Source organism: Pseudorca crassidens, chromosome 3, assembly GCF_039906515.1.
Source record: "Pseudorca crassidens isolate mPseCra1 chromosome 3, mPseCra1.hap1, whole genome shotgun sequence".
In the NCBI taxonomy this organism is placed as follows: Eukaryota; Metazoa; Chordata; class Mammalia; order Artiodactyla; family Delphinidae; genus Pseudorca; species Pseudorca crassidens.
In genome coordinates, this window is record NC_090298.1 from 95,382,567 (window position 1) to 95,403,340 (window position 20,774).

A 20,774-nucleotide genomic window follows, 5' to 3' on the forward strand; every position below is an offset into this window, starting at 1 on the left:
CGCTTAGTCTCAGAACTTTTATTTTTAGAACAGAGTGTATTTAAAGGCCAGTTTTACTGTTGAATTTGACAGGCATGGCACGTGGCCAATCTAATGAGCCCAAAGGGAGAATGTACAGAGTGTGCAGGTTAAAGGAGCCCTGGAACTGACTTTCCACAGAGTCCAGGCTATCCATGTTCATTCCTGCTGATTGGAGATTTGCTTAAAGTTGACTGTTTTCTTCCTTCTGTACCATCTGATTCCAATCTGTGCTTGTCTTTTGTAGCTGGAGACGGTTGGATGGCAGCTTAACCTTCAGATGGCTCACTCTGCCCAAGCAAAACTAAAATCTCCTCAAGCTGTGTTACAGCTAGGAGTGAGCAATGAGGATTCGAAGGTAAGAAAGGGTATCCCATTGAAAGGATGTATTTTGTTTACTAGATCTTGTACTTTATTGTTAGCAAGGTCTTTGTTCTTTGAATTGAAGGTTTAAACATAATTTAATTAAAATGAAAGATTAACAAAATGACAGATCTTTGTGACAAGTTTTGATGTCAGATTTACATATCACTTTGTTATTTATTTGAAAAAACAGGTTGTCTTACAAGGTACTTTTCTTGCAAGAATATGTTATAATGTCTTTTAAATTCTGCAATGGAAAAAATTGGTAGTGGTCATATAAAATTATGATTTTAATGTTTTAGATAATTGTGAATGTTTCTGGGTGTTTTGTGTTTTAAGCTGCATACATATGGCAGAGGGAATAATGTTGTCCAGCCAATGCCTGAAATATGAAGGTGACCTGAGTTCTGTTTGTGTATGTATAGTATGTCTGTGTGTGTGTTTAAATCTCAGCTATTACAAAATAGAATTTTGGATTAGTTTTAAACTGCATGGTGATTTTTTTCTTTAGTATTAATTTAAGAAAACCTGAACATGTTATCAAAGGTAAAAGAGTTGCTATGGACAATATATTACAGCATATTGAGAAATGTGTATTTCAGTTGTCATTGAATGCTATTTTTATATATTTTTTACTGCAATTGAATATCTTAGAGCAGGAGGAGTGACTTTTTTTCCTTAAATAAATGAGACTGTCTCATTTTAAGACAAATGAAATAGAGGTGAGAGTGAGGTAGGAAGATCTGAAGAAGAAGAGGTTACTGTGGCTGTATGTGATCAGAGAATAGTGGAAGAAATGTTATTATTTATAATGGGCATTGAAGGATGTGTATATTATTACTTCTTTGTTAGCACTTTCACTGTTTATTATGTCTTGTACATTTCTGTCTTCCATAAGAACTGGCATCAGTGCCTAGCTCAGGTTACATGTCCACAGAATTTTAGGCAATTGAATTGGATCTTAACATGTATAATTTATTAATTTATTACAGTGTTTGCAAAGAATCATTTCATTTCACACATTTTGACCAGAAAAGAACATAAACTTAATGGTTAAGTGTCGAATTGACTGCAATATTATATATGCTCTGCAATTTAGTAGCGGTCTAACCTTGGGCAAGTTACTTAATCTTTATGAGTGTCAGTTTCTTCATCTGTAAAACAGGAATAATATATCTGTCTCACAGGGCTTTTATGAAGATCAGATACTCAGTGTATGTAAAGTACATGATGCTCTATAAATGCTGGCTGCTGCCATCTTCATCATCATCAATAAAAGTTTTCTTGGGCTAATGAATAAATAAATCTCTTTGTTTTAAACCAAAGCTGCCACTAACTTTATTTCTTGATGAAATTAACCTTTTCCCTTTTCTTTCATTCTTTCTTCCTTTAATTTTTGATCATATTTTTCATATGTATGCTTCTGAGAATAGAGGAGGGAAAGGATAGCCTGGAAAGTCCTTTATTTTTTTTTCTCTCCGTGAACTAGGGAAGGCATTCCTTTAGCTTTAGGATAACAACCTGAAACTCACTGGTGTGGACTGAGACTCTTCCATGAGGGAAAACACACACCTATATACACACATACATATATGCGTTCTCCAGGTATACGTTCACTGCTTTATTTCTCGTGACTATCATATGTTAAGTCTGAGTAGCTAAATGGAATTTATAGCTTGGAAGGATACAATTTTGACTCTATATTTGATATACTTTAAGCATTATAACTTTGGCAGTGTTTAACTCTGGGATGCTTGAGTCCTCCCAGCTTCTTTATTGTGTCTTCAAAACATGTCTCTGTGTCAGTTATATCTTTAGGCAGTAGGAATGAATGAGTAATGCTTCAAGTAAAAGAGTCATGTTTTTAATTCATTCATATTATTCAGGAAATCTATACAGATGTGAGATCCAACTCATTTGAGATATAGGCTGGAGTACATTTGTATTTTTCTGTCTGTTGCTGTTTTAAAATTTTGAATGAACATTTGGTTACCCTTATGACTTGCAGAGCTAGAGAACCATTTTCCTTAACGGACACTTGAGAAAAGCAGCAGCACAGGAATGTAAAGGATATTTTCATCTCGTATGCAGACTTAAGTGACCCTCTTTCTCTGTGTTCCTGTCTCCCCTGTGGCATTTTGTGGATTTGGTCCCTACTTCTTATATATTGTAAACAACAGACATATAGTGGAATGTACAACCACGGTCAACCTGGTTAAAAACAGGCCCTCTCCAAGGGACATGTGCCCTAGCTATAAAGGAACAGTTATCTACCATACCTCTGTTCCCCTCAGTGAACTGCTGCTGGGAAGCTTTACTTTTTCTCCATGTTTTTATGATCTGGTATTTTATTCTTTGTACTCTTGTTATATCTGATTCCTTGATGTTAATTTTTACATAACTTCTGTTATTAAGGACCACACACTGCTCTTCCCCCAAACATTTGCTCTGTTCTGAATGAGAATTCAGGAATTCTAGACAGGTTAGAGTATTAGGTAAAAGGAACATGAGTATGGAACATGTTTTAAAAACCAAATTTGTTAAAGGAAGGGAGAAATTTTATTAAAAGGAAGATTAAAAGTTATCGCTTGTTAGTTTATGATGCAGAGTATCATAAAGTACACAGTTGTCATGCTTAAGAAATTGACATTTGTTTAAAACAGGAAACAGGTAAAATTCTTTCAAATGTATGGGTTTTTTTTTCCGTCAAATGTTTTACATTTACATTATGTTTTACAATGTAGTTATCCTGAAAGTACACATATATTAAAATAATTCTGAGAGGATTAGAGTCAGTGCAAATTGTAAGAGAATATTTTGATAGTATTTACAATACGTATGAGCTGCTGAACTGAAAACTTACAGTAATTCACTGAAAAGCATGGTTTCTAAGAATCTCTTTCTTCTCATTCCCTTCCAACATACACATGAAAAGTGTAGCCTGAGGTGAAGTTTTAATTGCTGTCACTTCAGATAACATTGTTGTACTGGCCTCCTTTCTGTTAGAACATTTCTGTCTCGAGGCTTTCCTGTTTTGCTACTAATTTTATCATGAAAACTGGATGATTCTAGCTTTTCCTATAGTATTTTGATAGATATTCTAGTTGTTTTCAGTTAATTTTCTTACTGTTTGTCTACTGCATTTAGCAAAGTAAGATTATTTTCCTGTTCCACACATACCTCAAAACAAGTTTTCTGAGTTTTTGGGCTTTTTTTTTTGTTTGTTTTACTTCATTAGGGGGCAGTAGAGCTCTTTGCTTACCTAACCTCTGGCACGCACAGTGTTATTTGAAATAACATTCAGAATAATTTGTGAAGTCAGTAGTTGTGGGAAATGCTAAGTGTTTACATTTCTAATCTGTATATAACAATAGAGTTCTCTTGTTATCATCAACAAAATTAGTGCCCATTAATCAGATATGTACAGAACAAATAAATAAAATCATCCTGATTTCAATATTTGCTAATTTGCATATGATCATTTGCCAAAATGAAATTTATTAAAAAGCCTTCTACACTGTTGATTTTTTTTGTTACATTCTGCCACCTGTATTAACTTCTTTATGAGAAAAGAGAATACAATAATCCCAAAGATAGTTGAATGGCTGTGTTAGGTTAGAGCATAACTGGTTCCAGACTAGTCATAGACAGTTGAAATTTCTTTATAGAGAATAGCAATTTTATGTGTAACAGATTTGGTAATTTGGATGGCATCAACACTTTAACTGAATATCCTAAAAACGCTAAAATATTTGAATTTTACTACTAATCTTGCATTTTCCTCAGTAAATTTGCTGTTCAAGACAATCATATTTTGTAAATGCAGTGATTCTAAATTCTTTTTGTTCATCCTTTAAGAAAGAATCCTTGTGTTTCATTCTTTTTTTCTTCTTCTTTTGAAACAACTGAGATAAAGTCACCTTGACAAGAGAACTTTCTAAACATTTATCTAAGTGTTCCATTGGATTGTGCTCAGGTTGCAGAAGGGTAATTATGGTCTTGAGTGAACTTAGGACTTTTAATACCAATTTTTAAAATTAGAGGTCTTCATTCTTATTTTCAAAATGTATGACAAATTCTATTTAGATTGAGAAAAAGGGGGAAAAAAGCCTTTTTTTAAAATTGCTTACTCTATGTAGATACGGTATTACCTCCTTTGATATTTAAAAAAGTCTCTTCCAGGTATGAATTCTTATTATTATCTGTATTTTATAGATAGATGGAGAAATGGAAACATGTAGTGGTTAGTTTATTTTCCTAGGTTATTCCTAACTAATAAACAGAGCTAGGATTTGAAGTCAGGCAATTTTATTTCAGAGACCTATGCTATATTTATTGCTAGGATACTGTATCATTTTGCTTATTTAATAACTTAGCAGTTATCCTGTAATATGTGTATATGTTTCAAGGTGTTGAAAGCTTTTCTAAAATGCAATGATTGTTTTATTATTGTTCTTCATAAAACTACAATTACATGGATTCTAAATTTCCTTTTTGACTAAATTGAAACAATTTTACACTAAAGTCAATGAAAGACACATATATTCTTTTATGTGGTAAGTAAAGTTGTATGTTTTGATGTTGTCTCAGTTTAATAGACACTGCATTTATTAACAGACCTTATTGTAAGGGCTGTATGACATCATTGATGTTGACGTGTCGTGAACAAAGAAATAGGGTATATCATTAAAAACACATCCTTAGCTGTATATATGACAGGTTTTTCAGTAAGAGAAAAACACACATATGCTGTTCAAATCATGAACTCTTTGTATTAGAAATTTAAAGTATTTTGATCTTCTTAAAGGTAATGTTTGTATTGACTAATTCGGAAGGACCTTCAGATTTTTCTGAGCAGCTTTGATGAACAGGTCTAAATTTTACAAATGTTGTATTTTTATTAATCTAATCTGTATAGTGAATATATTTCAGCATATTCTTTTGATAATTTAAGTTTATTTTTCTGTGTTACAATATTTGTGTATATATTTATAATGGACATTTTGGAAAATATAGGGGAAAAAAGCCAATTAAAATCAAGTGTAATTCTAGTACCCACAGCATTGTTATGTTTTGTTATATGACCTTCCAGTCATTTTTTTCCTATACCTCTGTTATAAGTGATTTTTTAAAAAACAGTGATGTTTGCATTTGGTTTAAGAAAAAGAATTGAAGTTTTGTTATTACTGTTCAGTACTGTTATTACTGTTTAGTGGTATGAGAAGGTAGTCTCATTCATCAGTCAGAACTTTTTTTTTCTTTTTTGATAAATAGCAGTTATTCATTTTCTAAAGTATACTATCTTATGATCTGAAAAGACATTCTATAAAGTCTTGGGCTTTTTTACTCACTGATTTTGATCAGAAATTTATAAAGTTAGCTTTGTATAATGAGCAGGTCTGTGTCAAGATACTTTTATTTGTGTCATTTGGGATGGTTTTATTCAGGGTTTAGAATTTTAAGACAGGTCAGTGGTTTTTACTTTTGAAATGAAATGATTGATGAATATTGCTTGTCTTTTAAAGAAGATGTTTCTGGTTCTTTTTTTATTACCTAAGTTGTATACGTTTATTTTGAAAATTTTATAGATATGGAAAGAAAAAGTCACAGATTTACCACCACTGTGCAGTCTCTTTTATTTCAGTGTTCATTCAATAGCTACTTTCTTTTTTTTTAATAGCTACTTTCTTTTGAAAGTTTTCTTTGATTTTATATTCTGCTTTCTTCATTTAACTCTGTAACAGATCTTTCCCATATTCAGACTCATCATTAATATATTAAATGATTGACTGCATCACGTTTTGGCTATGACTTACTACAATTTCCTACCAGTTCCTCTGTTGTCAAATAATGAGTTTGCTTCCAGTATTTTCCTATTATATTGTGATAAACATCTTTGTGTATAAATACATGGTAGGTGTTCAGTAAACACTTATTGAATGATGAATGAACAAATGAATGAATGAATAAAGCATCCTTGGAACTTATGGTTATTCTTCAGGAGCGTAATTACTGGGTGAAAGGGTGTAAACCAAAAAAAGGTCTTTACTATAGTTTGATAATTGGCTTTTCATAATCGTTTTAGGAACACACACACTCAAAGGTGGCATTCAAAGAATATAAGAGCTTCTGGAGAAAAGTGTAACATTACTATCTCGAAAGTAGGTTCTTTGATGACTAGTTAATTATTTTGGATAATTTTAGGAGACCAGTGAAAAGCCCTGGTATTTTTGTAAGATTATAGAGCGCTCTCATTTATAATTTCTTTATTCCTTTAGTATACACATTAAAGAAGCTTTTGTTTTATGTGTTTTATTTTATTATAGAACATGTAGAAGCAATCTCATAAAATATTCTAGCAGTTAGAGTAAATAGAAACAACCCTTATTTGGTAGACAATTGCCCATATACTTTGAAAAAAAAAGCCTGGTTCTTTGCAATCAAATTTATTTATTTAAGTAATCCTAAGGCTTTGTGGCTCTAGTTTTCTGATTCTTAATTTTGTTTTGTATCCTTTTTCATTGTGATCAGTTTCTCAATGATAGTATCCTTTAAGGTGTCATGTGTTCTAAATGAGAGCAATACAAAACTCTTTCCTTAATTTATTGTGGTTTCTTTTTTTTTTAGTTTTGTGATCAGTATGACTTTCTTAAAGATCTTAGTATTCAAGTATATTGAAGTGTTCAAATAATACGTGTATAGCTCCTTGGTATCACAAAATGAACCCCCTTATATGCGTGTGAAGAGTATGTATGTATAAGTCTTTTTCTGTACTTTAGATTGCCTAATGGAAAGTCTGCATTTATCTATGGATAAGACTTTTAAGCTAGCAAAAATAGTTTTAGACACTGTGTATTTTTGATGAGTAAAAACGAAATATTAATACACAGAGTGTGATGGAAGTTAGTATTCATGTGGAGAAAATGATAAAAACGACTTGGAGGAGAAAATCTTTTAAAAAATACTCCATGTATTTCATAATTTAAAAAATCATCTTTTTACTAAAATTCTTTTCAAAAATTTTGTGAGGGCTTCCCTGGTGACGCAGTGGTTGAGAGTCCGCCTGCCGATGCAGGGGACACGGGTTCGTGCCCCGGTCCGGGAAGACCCCACATGCCGCGGAGCGGCTGTGCCCGTGAGCCATGGCCGCTGAGCCTGCGCGTCCGGAGCCTGGGCTCCGCAACGGGAGAGGCCATAACAGTGAGAGGCCTGCGTACCGCAAAAAAAAAAAAAAAATTGTGAAATTTCAAAGTAGGCAAACAGTATCACCCTCACTTGTCTTTCCTAGCTTCTGAACTTCTTTACTTTTTTGAAATCTGGAGGCAATTGATAATTGTAGAATTCCTCAAACATAATAGAATATGTTTAAAAGTACCTTTAAATTTTGTTTAATGTATTTTTATGGATTAGAAATGATAGTAATGTAAATGAGTGGCTTATGTACTTTGAAATAAAAGTGTTAACAGTAAATTAGACATCTGAACAAATAAAATTCAATAAATTAAAGTTCAATAAATTAAATAAGCAACAACTTTTAAAATAGCTCAAATTCAATTCAAGAAACATTTATTAAACCTTTGCTATGCATGAGGTACTAGGCAAGGTATTTGTGATATAGGCAGGTTTTATTTTCCATCATGGAGCTTATGGTCTAAAAGGGAATGCATACATTAAGCCGGTAAATATATTTAAGTTTAGTGACTGTTACAAAAGGAAATACATGGAACTGTGGAAACTGACAGCAAGGAGTTGGAGACTGCAACAGGCAGGGGAGTTTCAGATGGAGGAAGGAACACATGAAAAAGGATAGGGGCTTATCTTCTGAGCATGTTGAGTATGAGGTAGCTGAGATATCCAGGTGGAGGAAAGAACACATGAAAAAGGATAGAGGCTTATCTTCTGAGCATGTTGAGTATGAGGTAGCTGAGATATCCAGGTGGAGATTGTTTGGATGGCAGTTGGTGAGGTGGGGAGTGGATTATAGACTAGAAATTGAGACTTGGAAATCATCGAGGTTTTGATTATCATTTCAGTTATGAGATGGAAGAGGTTAGTCACTTAGGGAGGAAGTATAGAAGCTGATGAACTCCCAAATTTAAAAGGCAAGTAGAGCTACAGGAGCTTATCACAGTGATTGGGAAAGGAGCAGCCAGCGACCAAAGCAAGAGAGTATTTCGTCGGGGGTGAATAATGTTACATGCTGTAAGAGGTAAAAGAGAGGAAAATAAAAAGATACTAATTTAACCCTCACAGCTGTGAATTAAGTACTAGTATTTTCCCTAGCTTGTAGATTAAGAAGACTAGTCTCAGTGGTTAAGTATCTTTCCCTAGATTGGATATTAGAAAGTAATATGGGCAAGATTTGAACCCAGGTCCACCTGCCACAATAGCCTGAACTTATAATCACTATATAGCAGTTTAAAAAAAAAATGAATTTAGTGTCATGGAGGTCACTGGTGATCACTGTGTGGGGCAGGAGAAGGAGGTGTTTCGAGACAGAGGGCGGTATTGAATACTGTTGAGGGGCCAGGAAAGAGAAGAACAGACATACATATATGACTTGGATTTGGTTAGATGGACTTCTCTGATAACCTTGGTAATTGTGGTCTCAATCACAATTGAGAGGCAAAAGAATCCTGATTGGAGTAAATTGAGGAAAGAAAATGAGGCAAAAAAGTGAAAGCAACCACCTACGTAACTCCTTCAAGAAACAGAAACGGAATAGTCAATGTAGGGGAATGTGGATTCAGTGACTGGAGATACTAGAGGAGGTTTGTATGCCGATTCCACATCCATTGCGGAGAAATTGACGCTGCAGGACAGAGAGGGATACAAGTTCCATGAGAAAGTGAGACGATAAGAGGGCCAGATCACAAATGAAAGGGTTGGACTTTGATGAGAGTGGGAACACATTATTTGTTGTAACAGAAAAAAGAAAGAGAATGGATTAGGTAGGTAGTTTGGGTGGTAGAAGAGGAAGCTGTGTCCGATTGCTTCTGTTTCTGAATGCAGTCATTAGTTGAGGTAGTGGGTAGGTCTAGAAGGTTTGGGAACAGGGGAGGAAGTATGAAACAGTTATTTTGGATATTGGGAAAATGAACAAACTAGTTATTTTAGGCTGTTTCACTGTTACTGGCCAGTGCTTATTGCCCACTTGAGATTTGTGACCATGAATTTGAAATGAGAACTGTTGAAATGGTGTACATTTTCCTTCATCCATTTTTAGTTGCTGTGATGCAACTGTGAAGTAGGTAGATAATTGGGTTTAATCAGCATTTCTTCTTTGCCAGTGTATCAGGTGAAGGGAGAAAGGGACAAAGGATTGGCCTTGTGTACAAGGGAGTGATTTTAGTGATGGACCATAGATTCTAAATCAGATCAGTTGGAAAGTGAGGATATGGTGTATGTTGTGGGTGGCGTGATGGAGAGTGAGAATCTGGCTATAAAACTGGAACCCTAGCCGCAGGCTCCCTTGAGTCGTTTGTCATACAGAGGACCCTCAGACACATTAGTTCCAGGGTCACTTGGGAATTTTTTATTTGAATCTTCTCCCTTCCTCTCTTCTTCCCTCTCTTTCCACTTCTTCCTTTCTTTTTATAATCGAGCAAAAATGCAGTTTCTTTCAGCGTTATTCCATTTTATCTCAAGGAGTTCCAACCTATCCATCTTTAAAGGGCCATTTTATCCAAAGTTAAAATACTGCCACTTCCTTGGTAAGGGTAATATAATAATAACTCCAAAAATAACCCTTTTATAATTCTCAGCAGTAAAACAAATAGAATTATTATTCATATACAACTTTATTTATGGAATGAGCAAAGGCTGATGGAATTTTCCAGCCCAAAGAGATCTTACATGGATATGGCAATGGATTCTTAGATATAATATCAAAAGCACGAATGACAAAATAGATAAATTGGACTTCATCAGAATTAAAAACTTGTGCATCAAAGGACATTATGAAGAAAAAGAAAAAGTAACCTAAAGAATGAGAGAAAATGTTTGCAAATTCCTGGTAAGGAATTTCTGTCTAGAATATGTAAAGAGCTCCTACAACTCAACAGCAAAAAGGCAAACAGCTCAAATAAAAAATGGGTAAAGGACTTGCATAGACATTTCTCTAAAGAAGATATGAAAATGGCCAACATGCACATGAAAAGATACTCAACATCATTAATCACTAGGGAAATGCAAATCAAAACAAGAGTGATACCACTTCACACCCATTAGGATGGCTATAATTAAAAACAAAAAAAAGTAAAATAACAAGTGTTGGTGAGGATGTGTAGAAATTAGGACCCTCATATATCGCTGGTGGATATGTAAAGTGGTTCAGCCACTATGGGAAATAGTTTGTCAGTTCCACAGAAATTCAAACATAGAGCTATTGAATGACTCAGCAGTTTCACTCCTAGATATATTCCCAGAAGAAGTGAGAACAAGGACTCAAATATGTATATCTGCATGCATGTTTATAGCAGTACATAACAGTAGCCAAAAGGTGGAAACAACTCAAATGCCCATCAATGGATGAATGGATAAACAAATAGTAGTATACACATACAATGGAATATTATTGAGCCATAAACAGAAATGAAGTCCTGATACATGTTACAATGTATATGAACCTCAAAAATATTTTTCTTAGTAAAAGGAACCAGACACAAAAGGTCACATATTGTATGGTCTCATTTATATAAAATATCCAGGTTAGGCAGAACCAACAAGCAGGTTAGCAGTTATCAAGACCTGGGGGAAGGAAAGAATGGGGACTGACAGCTTAAAGGTTATTGGTTTCTTTCTGGGGTAGTGAAAACGTTCTGAAATTAGTGCACAGCATTGTGAATGTATTGGAAGCCACTGAATTGTATACTTTAAAAGGATTAAAATAGTACATTTTAGAGACAGAGAATGAGAGCGAGAGAGAGCGAGAGAGAAAGAGAGAGAGAGAGAGAGAGAAGGAGGATGAAGGAGACCAACTTAGGGAATATTTCAACCCTTTAAGTTTACTGAGAAAACTCAGGCCCAGTGAGGCTGAACGGTTTGTCAGTTGATTATTGGCATAGCCAGATGAGACCCTAGTCTGACGGAATGAAGGGGGTACACTGGATTTAAAGTGTAACAGTGAGATGACTTGAGTTTAAATTCTTAGACTGTGGGCAAGAATCTGAATCTTTCTGCAGCAAATTTCCCAGTTTGAAAATGTGACTAGTAATACCTGTCTTCTAGGATTATTGATAGAATTAAGTATCTGTGAAGTGCCTATTATCGATAGAATGACTCTCACATAGTAGGCACTTAATGTTAATTAAATTTGAATTTGCAGTGCTATAGTTCAACATTGTGTTAGGAACAGATTATTCTGGAAAATATTTTTAGGAGTATATTATTTTGGAAGATAGTTGAGTACTGACTTGATGGCTTGTATAGTAGTTTGCCCTTATTAAAAAAATTGTTCAGTGTTACAGTATTCTCCTTTGTAACCAGGCTGTTGGAATTCAGATTGAATTTTCTGTAACCATCATTTTTAACAAATCACTGTTCCTTTTCTCTTAATTAGTAGAAATGATTCCCAAATGAATATAGAGGAAGAATACCACTTCCTTAATTACTAATATTGCATTGTAGGCTACTTGAACTCCCTGTGGGGTTTTTTTTTCACCCACAGTGACCTTTCATAGAGTATGTACTCTGAAAGAACAAGTCCTCAGGGGTAGTATGGCATTGTGCCACTTATAAATGTAATTTTCTATTATCTTAAACCATCTTTGTTTTTATATCGCTATTCTTGATTATAATACTTTGTATTCACTCTTTCAGCCACAAGGCTCAAAAATCTACAAATATTGAGTCTCAAAACACTCCAGTGAGGCAGGCATATTGCAATCATCCTTTTTAGTTAAGAGAGGAGGAGGAGGATATTATTTAATTGTTAATGTATAATAATAGAAGAAATAGTCTACCAAAAATCTGTTGCTAGTTTTACGATAGTCTTGTTTTAAAATGAGAAATCAAAAGTTCTTCTGCCTCATGTAAATGATGGCTCAGATTTTCATCCTCATTTTAATTTGGGTATTTTCTCTACTTTTCAACTGATTTTTATGTATATTGACTTCTTTTGACTCCGAAGTACAAGAAAATATGAACATTGTAAGCATATACCTAAAGTAGCTTGAACGATTTAAATTTATCAAGCGTTTTGCTGTAGACAGATAAGTAATTTATAGATTTATATATAAATTTATATTTAGATATAATTTATAGATTCCTTAGCTTTGACAGTGGGTATTGTGTATTCGTTTATAAGTTAAATTATAGTCACCTCCTCAGGTATTTTAGATTGGCATGGTAATGAGTAACAATAACACTGCAGCCATATAAGTGTATTTACACTTCTCTTTGATGGTACACATGTTATCTATGAATTAAGTACTACCTAATTCTATGTATTTCAGCTGTCTGCTTCTAAAGAGTAGAGATCTTTGGAGATGAGGGGATATTATATAGGACAAGAACAAGTTTAAAAATAAAAATAAGTTAAAAAATGCAGTTTAAAATGCGGTCTAATTAATGGTAATTCCTAAAAAAAGGTAAACATTTCTCATAAGGAAATTTTGTTTATTTAAGAAGTAAACCCACAAGTTGCCTTGGGTCAGTTCGTATGGATTATGACCTATTTGGAGGCCGAGGGGACATCTAATTTCTTCATAATATTATATGAAATATGCAGGTGGCTGAGATACCTCGTTGTCTCTTTCCTAAGTGCTGCCACTTTGTATTTTTCTGAATTCTAGTCAGCCTAGGTGGATGGAGCTCATTAAAGCTGAGTGTCTGGATAGCTGCAGTGCACAGAAAGTAACCACTATGCCTGATACTGCCACACTTAAACAATTAAGAAGGTAATGATAATAGATAACATTTATTGACCATTTAATATATGCCAGGTATCCTATGTGCTTTTATACTTTGTCTCATCGGACCCTTGAAATTAATAAACAATAAGTCACTTTTTTTTTATTTGCCCAGAAGGACTGAAAATAATGTACAATTTAATAAAGTAACCACTGTGCTTCCACAGTGATTACTTTGCCGTCTGTCTTTAGTGAGGTCCATGGCTAGTGCCTATTCTTATAGTCTGTATGGTTTTATCTTGCTCTTAAACATTTTGTTTTGATCGTCATGAAACTCTCTGGAGGGTAGGTGATTTATTTCCATTTGCCAAGTGTGAGGAGTGAGAGAATGACCTTGATAGACGACTGCATTGAGAGTTTTCCTATTCTTTTCTGGCAGGGCTGTCTGGGTGATGAAGTACTCATAGTACTAGAGAATCAGGGAGTTTCTGGTAGTAAAATAGAGTCTGTACCGGATTTTTCTAGATGATAGCTGCTCAGCTGAAGTGCAAGTAGGTAACAGGTTAGCTGAATATTGATTGCCCTGTTCTGCCCTTGGGGCAGCCAAGCAGTGTCTGGGGGAACTGGAGGGCCCAGCCAGTCACCCAGCCTCAGACTGCCTTGTTGGTTAACCACACTGTAAAGTACAAACATGATCATTTTTTTTGTCAGCGCCAGGATGTGAGTTAGGCTTAGGAAACATGATTTCCCTCAGAAATGGGAAGAAGTAGAAATTGTAAAATATTTTATCTTTTTTTAATACCTAATTCTCTCTATCCTGTTGTTTAATTGCTGGTGGGATGTTGAATTTGGAGCTTGAAAATTGTACTTAGCAGCTTAACCATAGCCACTTGCATGAAAGTGTAAACATTTCCTGACCAGAATGTGTCTACCAGTCAATTGTATATATCGACAGAGGGCAAACTTGACCTGTTTACTTGAGGGTGCTTTTCGCTTCCAATATTCTTTTTGGGGAAGTTTGGTTTACAAATAGTTTTAGGTAATTTTTGAAACTCTGATGTAAAAATTCTATCAGATAGTTTATATTTCATTAACTTACATTAAAAAATTCTATCAGTTTATAATTCATTAACTTACATTAAGCGATTCATATTGCAAATTGGCCCAAATCTACAAAGACTGCCTTTATTAGCCCACGTAGTTTTCCCTAATCCTCATTTCTGCCAGCCTCTCCCATAAAACTTCTTATTTTTCTTTTTGCACATTAATATTAAAAAGAGTGATGTTCTCTTTTTTTTTCTTTTATATATAAGGAATCTTATGGAGAGATGGGTTTTAGGGTCTCTGATTGTCGGTGCAGAAGGTGATGATCTCATAGAGACAAGACTCTTCTTGGGAGGGAGAGGAAATGCCTTAGGAAAGTACCACATTGGATCCCATCATAGCATTTCTTATTAAGTCAATTTCAGCGGTATTATTTTTCTTCAGAAGTTTGTTAGAACAGTTTGCTGTTTCTTTAGTTGAACATTTAGATTTACAGTGCACGTATGTCTTTTAGCCCTAGAATCACCTTAGTACATGAGGCCTCAGCACACATCGACTGAGGAAACAGAAGATTCACATTTTCCGTCTCACACTCACACTGACTCCAGGAGTTACACTCGTTCAGGGAATGGTGGGCCTCATTGCTTGCATTATTTAATTAGTATTCTATCTCTGTTTGCAGAGTGTATAGTTGAAGTCCATATATATATAGTTGAATTGAGCTGAATCACAGTTAAATTCACATGAATTAAATATGTCACTTGTATTAACTGATGACTTGTTTGTGCTTTGGTCCCTCTTATGTTTTACTAATTTATGCCTTCAGAATCTTCAAGTTCTCTTGTCTTAGAATTTAAAAGTACTAGTGTGTTCATTAAGAAAGTCTCCTGCCTATTACCAATCTCTTACTGATTTATAGGATTAGAGCCTGTTAGGAGAGAAAAAAGGTTCTTAAATATAAACTCACTGGTATTCTATATTTGTCAGGGAAGTATATTCTTGTAAAAATCTTATAGGTAAACGAACATTCTGTGTGTCCTAGTGAAAAAAGGAGGGGATAAGATAATATAGATGGTAGTTCCTAACTTTTAAATTTGACAGGGAGGAATGTGAGTATATTGACCTAGTTAATGCCAATTTGAAGAATTCTAATATGATTCCCTATTTTCCTTCAAATTTTATTGAGCCGGGTTCTGTTGGTACCAGCCATGTTATTTTAATTGGATTTAGATTCAGACATGACTGTCTCCATGGCTTCCATTCTTGTACGCCCTACTTATACTGCTTTGCACAGTAGGGGTTTGCCTTTATATTTGCAGCATTAATCACCTATTAATTTTTCATTTTAGGTCGCTAAAATATATCACATACATTAGTGTAAGAATTATAAAAATCAATTATCCTAATAAACTGTGGAGCAAAAAAGTTGTGAACAACTGTGATTTTAATTTCTTATATTTTAAAAGGTCTGGTTGAAGATTTTTATTCATGGTTCCTTCCCCCCTCACCTCTCCCATGTTAATATTGTTGTAGAGAAGGTTTAGACTTCGTTACTAAATACACACCTTATTAAATAGGTGTGTGTCCTGGGACAAAGCATTTCTCTGGTTCCTAGTTATTTCTACCATTCAGCTAAAAAATAGCTCTGTATTACATTTGACAGATAATACAGAATAATGTAAAGGACTTTGAAGGTGGCATTGGTATGTAGTAAAAGCAACACAGGCTTTGGAAGCACACTGTTTACCTCTTGGGAAATAGCTAAAGAATCTCGAGCGGTTACTTACCTGATTGAGGCTCAAATTCTGATCTGAAAGTTTGGACAATAATAGCAACCTTCCAAGGTTTTTCTGAGAATTAAATATGGTAGGAAATGTAAAAGTGTCTATTACATACAGCACATTGGTATCTTCATTACTTAAAGAGGTCTTTCCAGTTTAGAGCAGCAAAATTGAAATGCCTAACTCTTTATAAGGCCATTATTAAGTTTTGCCAGAAGTAGAACTAGTTGTGAAAGTAGAAGGCATAAAGAAGATAATTCCTTCCTTTTTTTTTTTTTTTTTTTTTTTGTCTAATATCTTTAGGATAAATTTAGGAAGAAAATGTTTAAGGGAAGATCAGGTCTATTAAAAGACCTTACTGAATTTTGTTCTTTGATGCTAGTGACCTTCTTTTCCTAGCTGTTTGAACCAAGTGAAAAAGGTTAATAAAGCTCTACAATAAAATGATCTGATTAAAAATAAAGCTGCATACTTAATAAAAAGCCTGTCCCTTTGCTTACAACAAGTGGGAGAATATAACTTTGAATGTTTGATGAATGCAGAACGTTAACAAGAGTTATGAATATACCTGCTCAATTTTAAAATAAAAATGAAAAAGTTTGAAATATACAGATCACCAGATGAGAGTATAAATTATTATTGGGAAGTTTATATAAAATAGAAATTAGAGAGATTATGGGCATCCTAATCTCACATTATTATGAAGATATGAAAAATTAAATGAAGTGTCTTCAAATTTTGTATTTTTAACCAGAGAAAAGTTATTTTCTGAGTACTTCTATTTACAAAAAACAGCCACTGACTTGGTTCTAAAAAAGTTAGATTATTTAAGTCCTGTAAGAATTTCATCTGAAATAGTTTTAGCAGCATGCAGTATCAGTAATTATACTATGAAGTCAGCATGATGTTTGGATCTTCTAAAACTGTTTTGAAATTTGCTTAGTGCAGTTTTACCCAAATTTGTTAGTGACCTTGAGAATTTTTTTTAAAACAATACCAGTTACAGTGGTGTCCTGTGAAAGAAGTTTCAGTAAACTGAAGTTAATTTAAAATTACTTATGATTGTCACTTTGTCAAGAGAAATTATTTAACATGGCATTTCCCTCAATTGATAATAACATAAACAAAGAAGTAGATTTTAAAAATATTATTGATAAGTTTACTTCCATAAAACCAGGAAAGTAAACTTAAAACATGCTGTTGTTGATATAAATAAAATATTTAAACTTAAAATGTTATGAATTTCAGTTTCTCAATAATGTTCTGGAAAAATATTAACCGTTAAAATATGCATTAAAACGTTAATGGGGGCACGCGTTTTTCCTTTAGTGTCAAGGTCCAGGCACTGATAAGAACTTTACAGTAGTATACATTCATTCCTCCCAACCCCTGGCCTTTTGCTTTTATTATCACATATTTTTCTTAAATATGTTATAAGCCTTACACTATACTGTTTTTGTTTAAATAGATAATTATCTTTTACAGATTTAATTAAAGTCCCAAGTCAGTTGGTTTAAGATACGGAGGTTTTTCTGGGTGGGCTTGGCCCAAACTGTTCACTTTAAAAGCAGAAAGTTTTCTCTGGCTGGTAGCAGAAGAGAAATCAGAAAGATATGAAGCATACAAAGGACTCTGCGTGTTGCTGGTTTGAAGATGGAGACATTGGTGAGAAAGAATGAGGGCAACCCCTAGGAGAAGAGAGTGTTTTCTGGTTGACAGCAAGGAAACAGGGATCACAGACCATTAGCTGCAAGAACTAGATTCTGCCACCAACCTGAATGAGTGTGGAAACAGATTCTTCCCCAGAGCCTCCAGATAAGAGCCCTGCCTGACATCTGATTACACCCTTGTGAGAGGCCAGCCAAGCCTGTCTGAACTGCTGACCTACAGAACTATGAACTAATAATTTGATGTTGTTTTAAGCCACTCATTTTGTGGTAATTAGTTATATAGGAATAAACATACTAATATAACTTATAAGACCTTTTGTCAATCTGAACATTTCTATGAGGCTTTGTCTTAGCTCTTTCTGAAATCTTAACACAGCATGTTACAGCCCTACTCTGGATTTGATCTTTACCTGAAAGCCATTTCGTTATTTGAGAATCGTTTTGTCATCTGGAGGTCCTTGTAACTTCACACACTTTTATTTAACCCAGCAAGTCCTTGCTCTTTTGGAGCTAATAGTTCATTCTTTAGCTTATCTCTTTCCTATATGCAACGAGAAGAAACCCAGTGGCACTTTTAGTCATTGAGTTCATTAGGAACATTTCCCATTTTCAATTTTTCTGCCAACAACAGTATTTCTAAACTTCCCTGCAAAATAAAACAAGGAACCCCTTTCTTGCAGCTTCCAATCACATTTCCGTACTTTTAAACCCTTACCAACAACCCCTTCTGGTCCTTTTAGGCTTCCACTAACACTGTCCTCAGTGCCCTTTAGGCTTTAACCTGAATCCAATGCCAATGGCAGCTAAATCCAAGAGCATCCTAAGGCAGACGTGCATGACATTTTTATGACCTAGGCTCGTAAGTCACATAGCATAATTTCTGTTGTCCTCTGTTGGTTGAAGCAGTCATAAAGGTCTGCAAGCTTCACGGGGCAGGGATATTGACCACACTTCTCTATGAGAGAAGTGTTAAGGTCATATTGAAAGAGGGGCCTGTGGAATAAAAGATATTGTGTCTATATTTGGAAAATTAAATCTACCACAGATCTCAACATTTTAGCTTGTACTTTAAAATTGCATTTTGTCTGATTTGTAATGCTCTTTCGAAATATAATGCTACCAACCCTGTAGCCCATTTCACAATTATAGATTTATGGGAAAATCTAAGGTTTTATTTATAACAGTCTTATATCCAATACTGACATCAGCCAACTGGTACATTCTTTAATTTAAAAATTAAAAATTAAATTTAATTAAAGTTATTAGCTAGTGATTAAAGCTGATTTTTTTCTTGTTTAATGAGTTTAGATTTTTAAAGAAAAGTATTTTCTTAACTGAATCAATCTGTAACCCTCTTTTATACTTTGTGTTACAGATTTCAGAAATGGTGTAGCAGTAGAATATGAACTGGACAAATATAAGTTATGATGTATGATTTTTCAGCATTTTTTTTTTACAGTGGTGCCTTTTTCTTTAAGAGAAGGTTCTAAGTGTAGCATATTATTATTTTGTGGTATACATGTCTCTTCTCACCGTAGTCAAGCTGATCGTCAGCTGCGATACATACTGAAGCCTTGAGGGAAGGTTCTCTCATCTCTTGTGGCTTCTCGCATCTCTGCTCTTTCCCTGGCAGAAAAAGTCTAGGACTTTGCTTGCAGCTGTAATGGGGCTAGGAGGCAATTCTACTCAAACGTTTCTCATCACAGTAAAATTTCACAAGGAACTTCTGAAGAACAAGTAGATAAATGATGGAGGAATAATATTTTATCAGGACTTTTTGAATCGCTATTGAGCACACATCTTAAAAAACTATTATTGAGGGACTTCCCTGGTGGCGCAGTGGTTAAGAATCCGCCTGTGAATGCAGGGGCCATGGATTCGAGCCCTGGTCCAGGAAGATCCCACGTGCCGCGGAGCACCTAAGCCCGTGTGCCACATACTGAGCCTGTGCTCTAGAGCCCGCGAGCCACAACTACTGAGCCCACGTGCCACAACTACTGAAGCCCGCGCACCTAGAGCCCATGCTCCACAACGAGAAGCCACCGCAACGAAGAGTAGCCCCCGCTCGACGCAACTAGAGAAAGCCTGCGCAGAGCAACGAAGACCCAATGCAGCCAAAAATAAAACAAATTTTAAAAAGAAAACAAAAAAGAACTATTATTGAAAGTGAATGGTGCTCCTGATGAGAAACGGTGATAGTTCATCTCATAATATAGTACCTGCTAGATTTTACTGAATCATTAAGCAAACACAGGGAATCCTCTCTTCCCCTTTAGTCTTAAACAGGCTGACAGAATAAATCAGTGTTGCTTTGATTACATGAATTGAATAAAATCTCAGCAGAGCATATCATTTAAACAAAATAGTTTTGTCTAAAGTGCTTTTGAACCTGGACACGTTCCTAGTTCTTTGGCTGCCACAGTCCTTTGGTCTCACTGATGCACATCTTTTATACATGTTAAATTATGTATGTACAGAAAAGTACATAAAACACAAATGTACAGTTAATCACAAAGCTGACATCTGTGTAACTACTACACAGATCAAGATATAAAACATTGCCAGTTTGCCAGAACTCTCCTTGGCCTCTTCTAAATAGTTTCCCCTTCTTTTCCCTCTCATGTAGTCTACCTTCTATGATAATATTTTCTTTTTGTTTTTATATTTTTACCCCTTAATCATACATCTCTAAACACCACAGTTTAGTTTTAACTTTTATTTTTGACTTTATTTAAAAGGAATTATATTATTTTCCTGTGTTGCTTGCTTCAAAATTGTGTTTTTGCTATTCATTTTTGTTGCATATAGATATAGTTTATTTTCATTGCTGTATAACATATTATTATATGAAAGAACACATTTTATTCAGTACAGTTTTTAAAAATTTATATTCATATTCATTACAATGTTGATAGGCATTTGGGTTGTTTCCAGTTTTTAGCTATTATGAGTATTACTGCTGTGGACATCCTGGTGCATGCCTCTTGTTACATATGATCACCCACTTCTGTTGGTTATCTGCCTGGGAGTAGAGTTGCTGGGTGTTA

General features: G+C 34.6%; 1 protein-coding gene across 10 annotated transcripts in view; it reads left to right on the forward strand.

The window, feature by feature from the left end:
• COMMD10 (COMM domain containing 10) overlaps window positions 1-20,774 on the forward strand; it is a 166,772-nt gene that overhangs the window by 29,147 nt on the left and 116,851 nt on the right. For 8 of the 10 annotated variants that reach the window (XM_067731488.1, XM_067731495.1, XM_067731492.1 and 5 more), the window contains exon 5: window positions 266-376. In XM_067731488.1, the coding sequence (XP_067587589.1) occupies window positions 266-376 (111 nt within the window). Of the gene's footprint in view, window positions 1-265; window positions 377-1,568; window positions 1,638-19,102; window positions 19,136-20,774 lie in introns of those variants that run through there. The other 2 variants (XM_067731498.1, XM_067731496.1) reach the window with 2 other exon arrangements.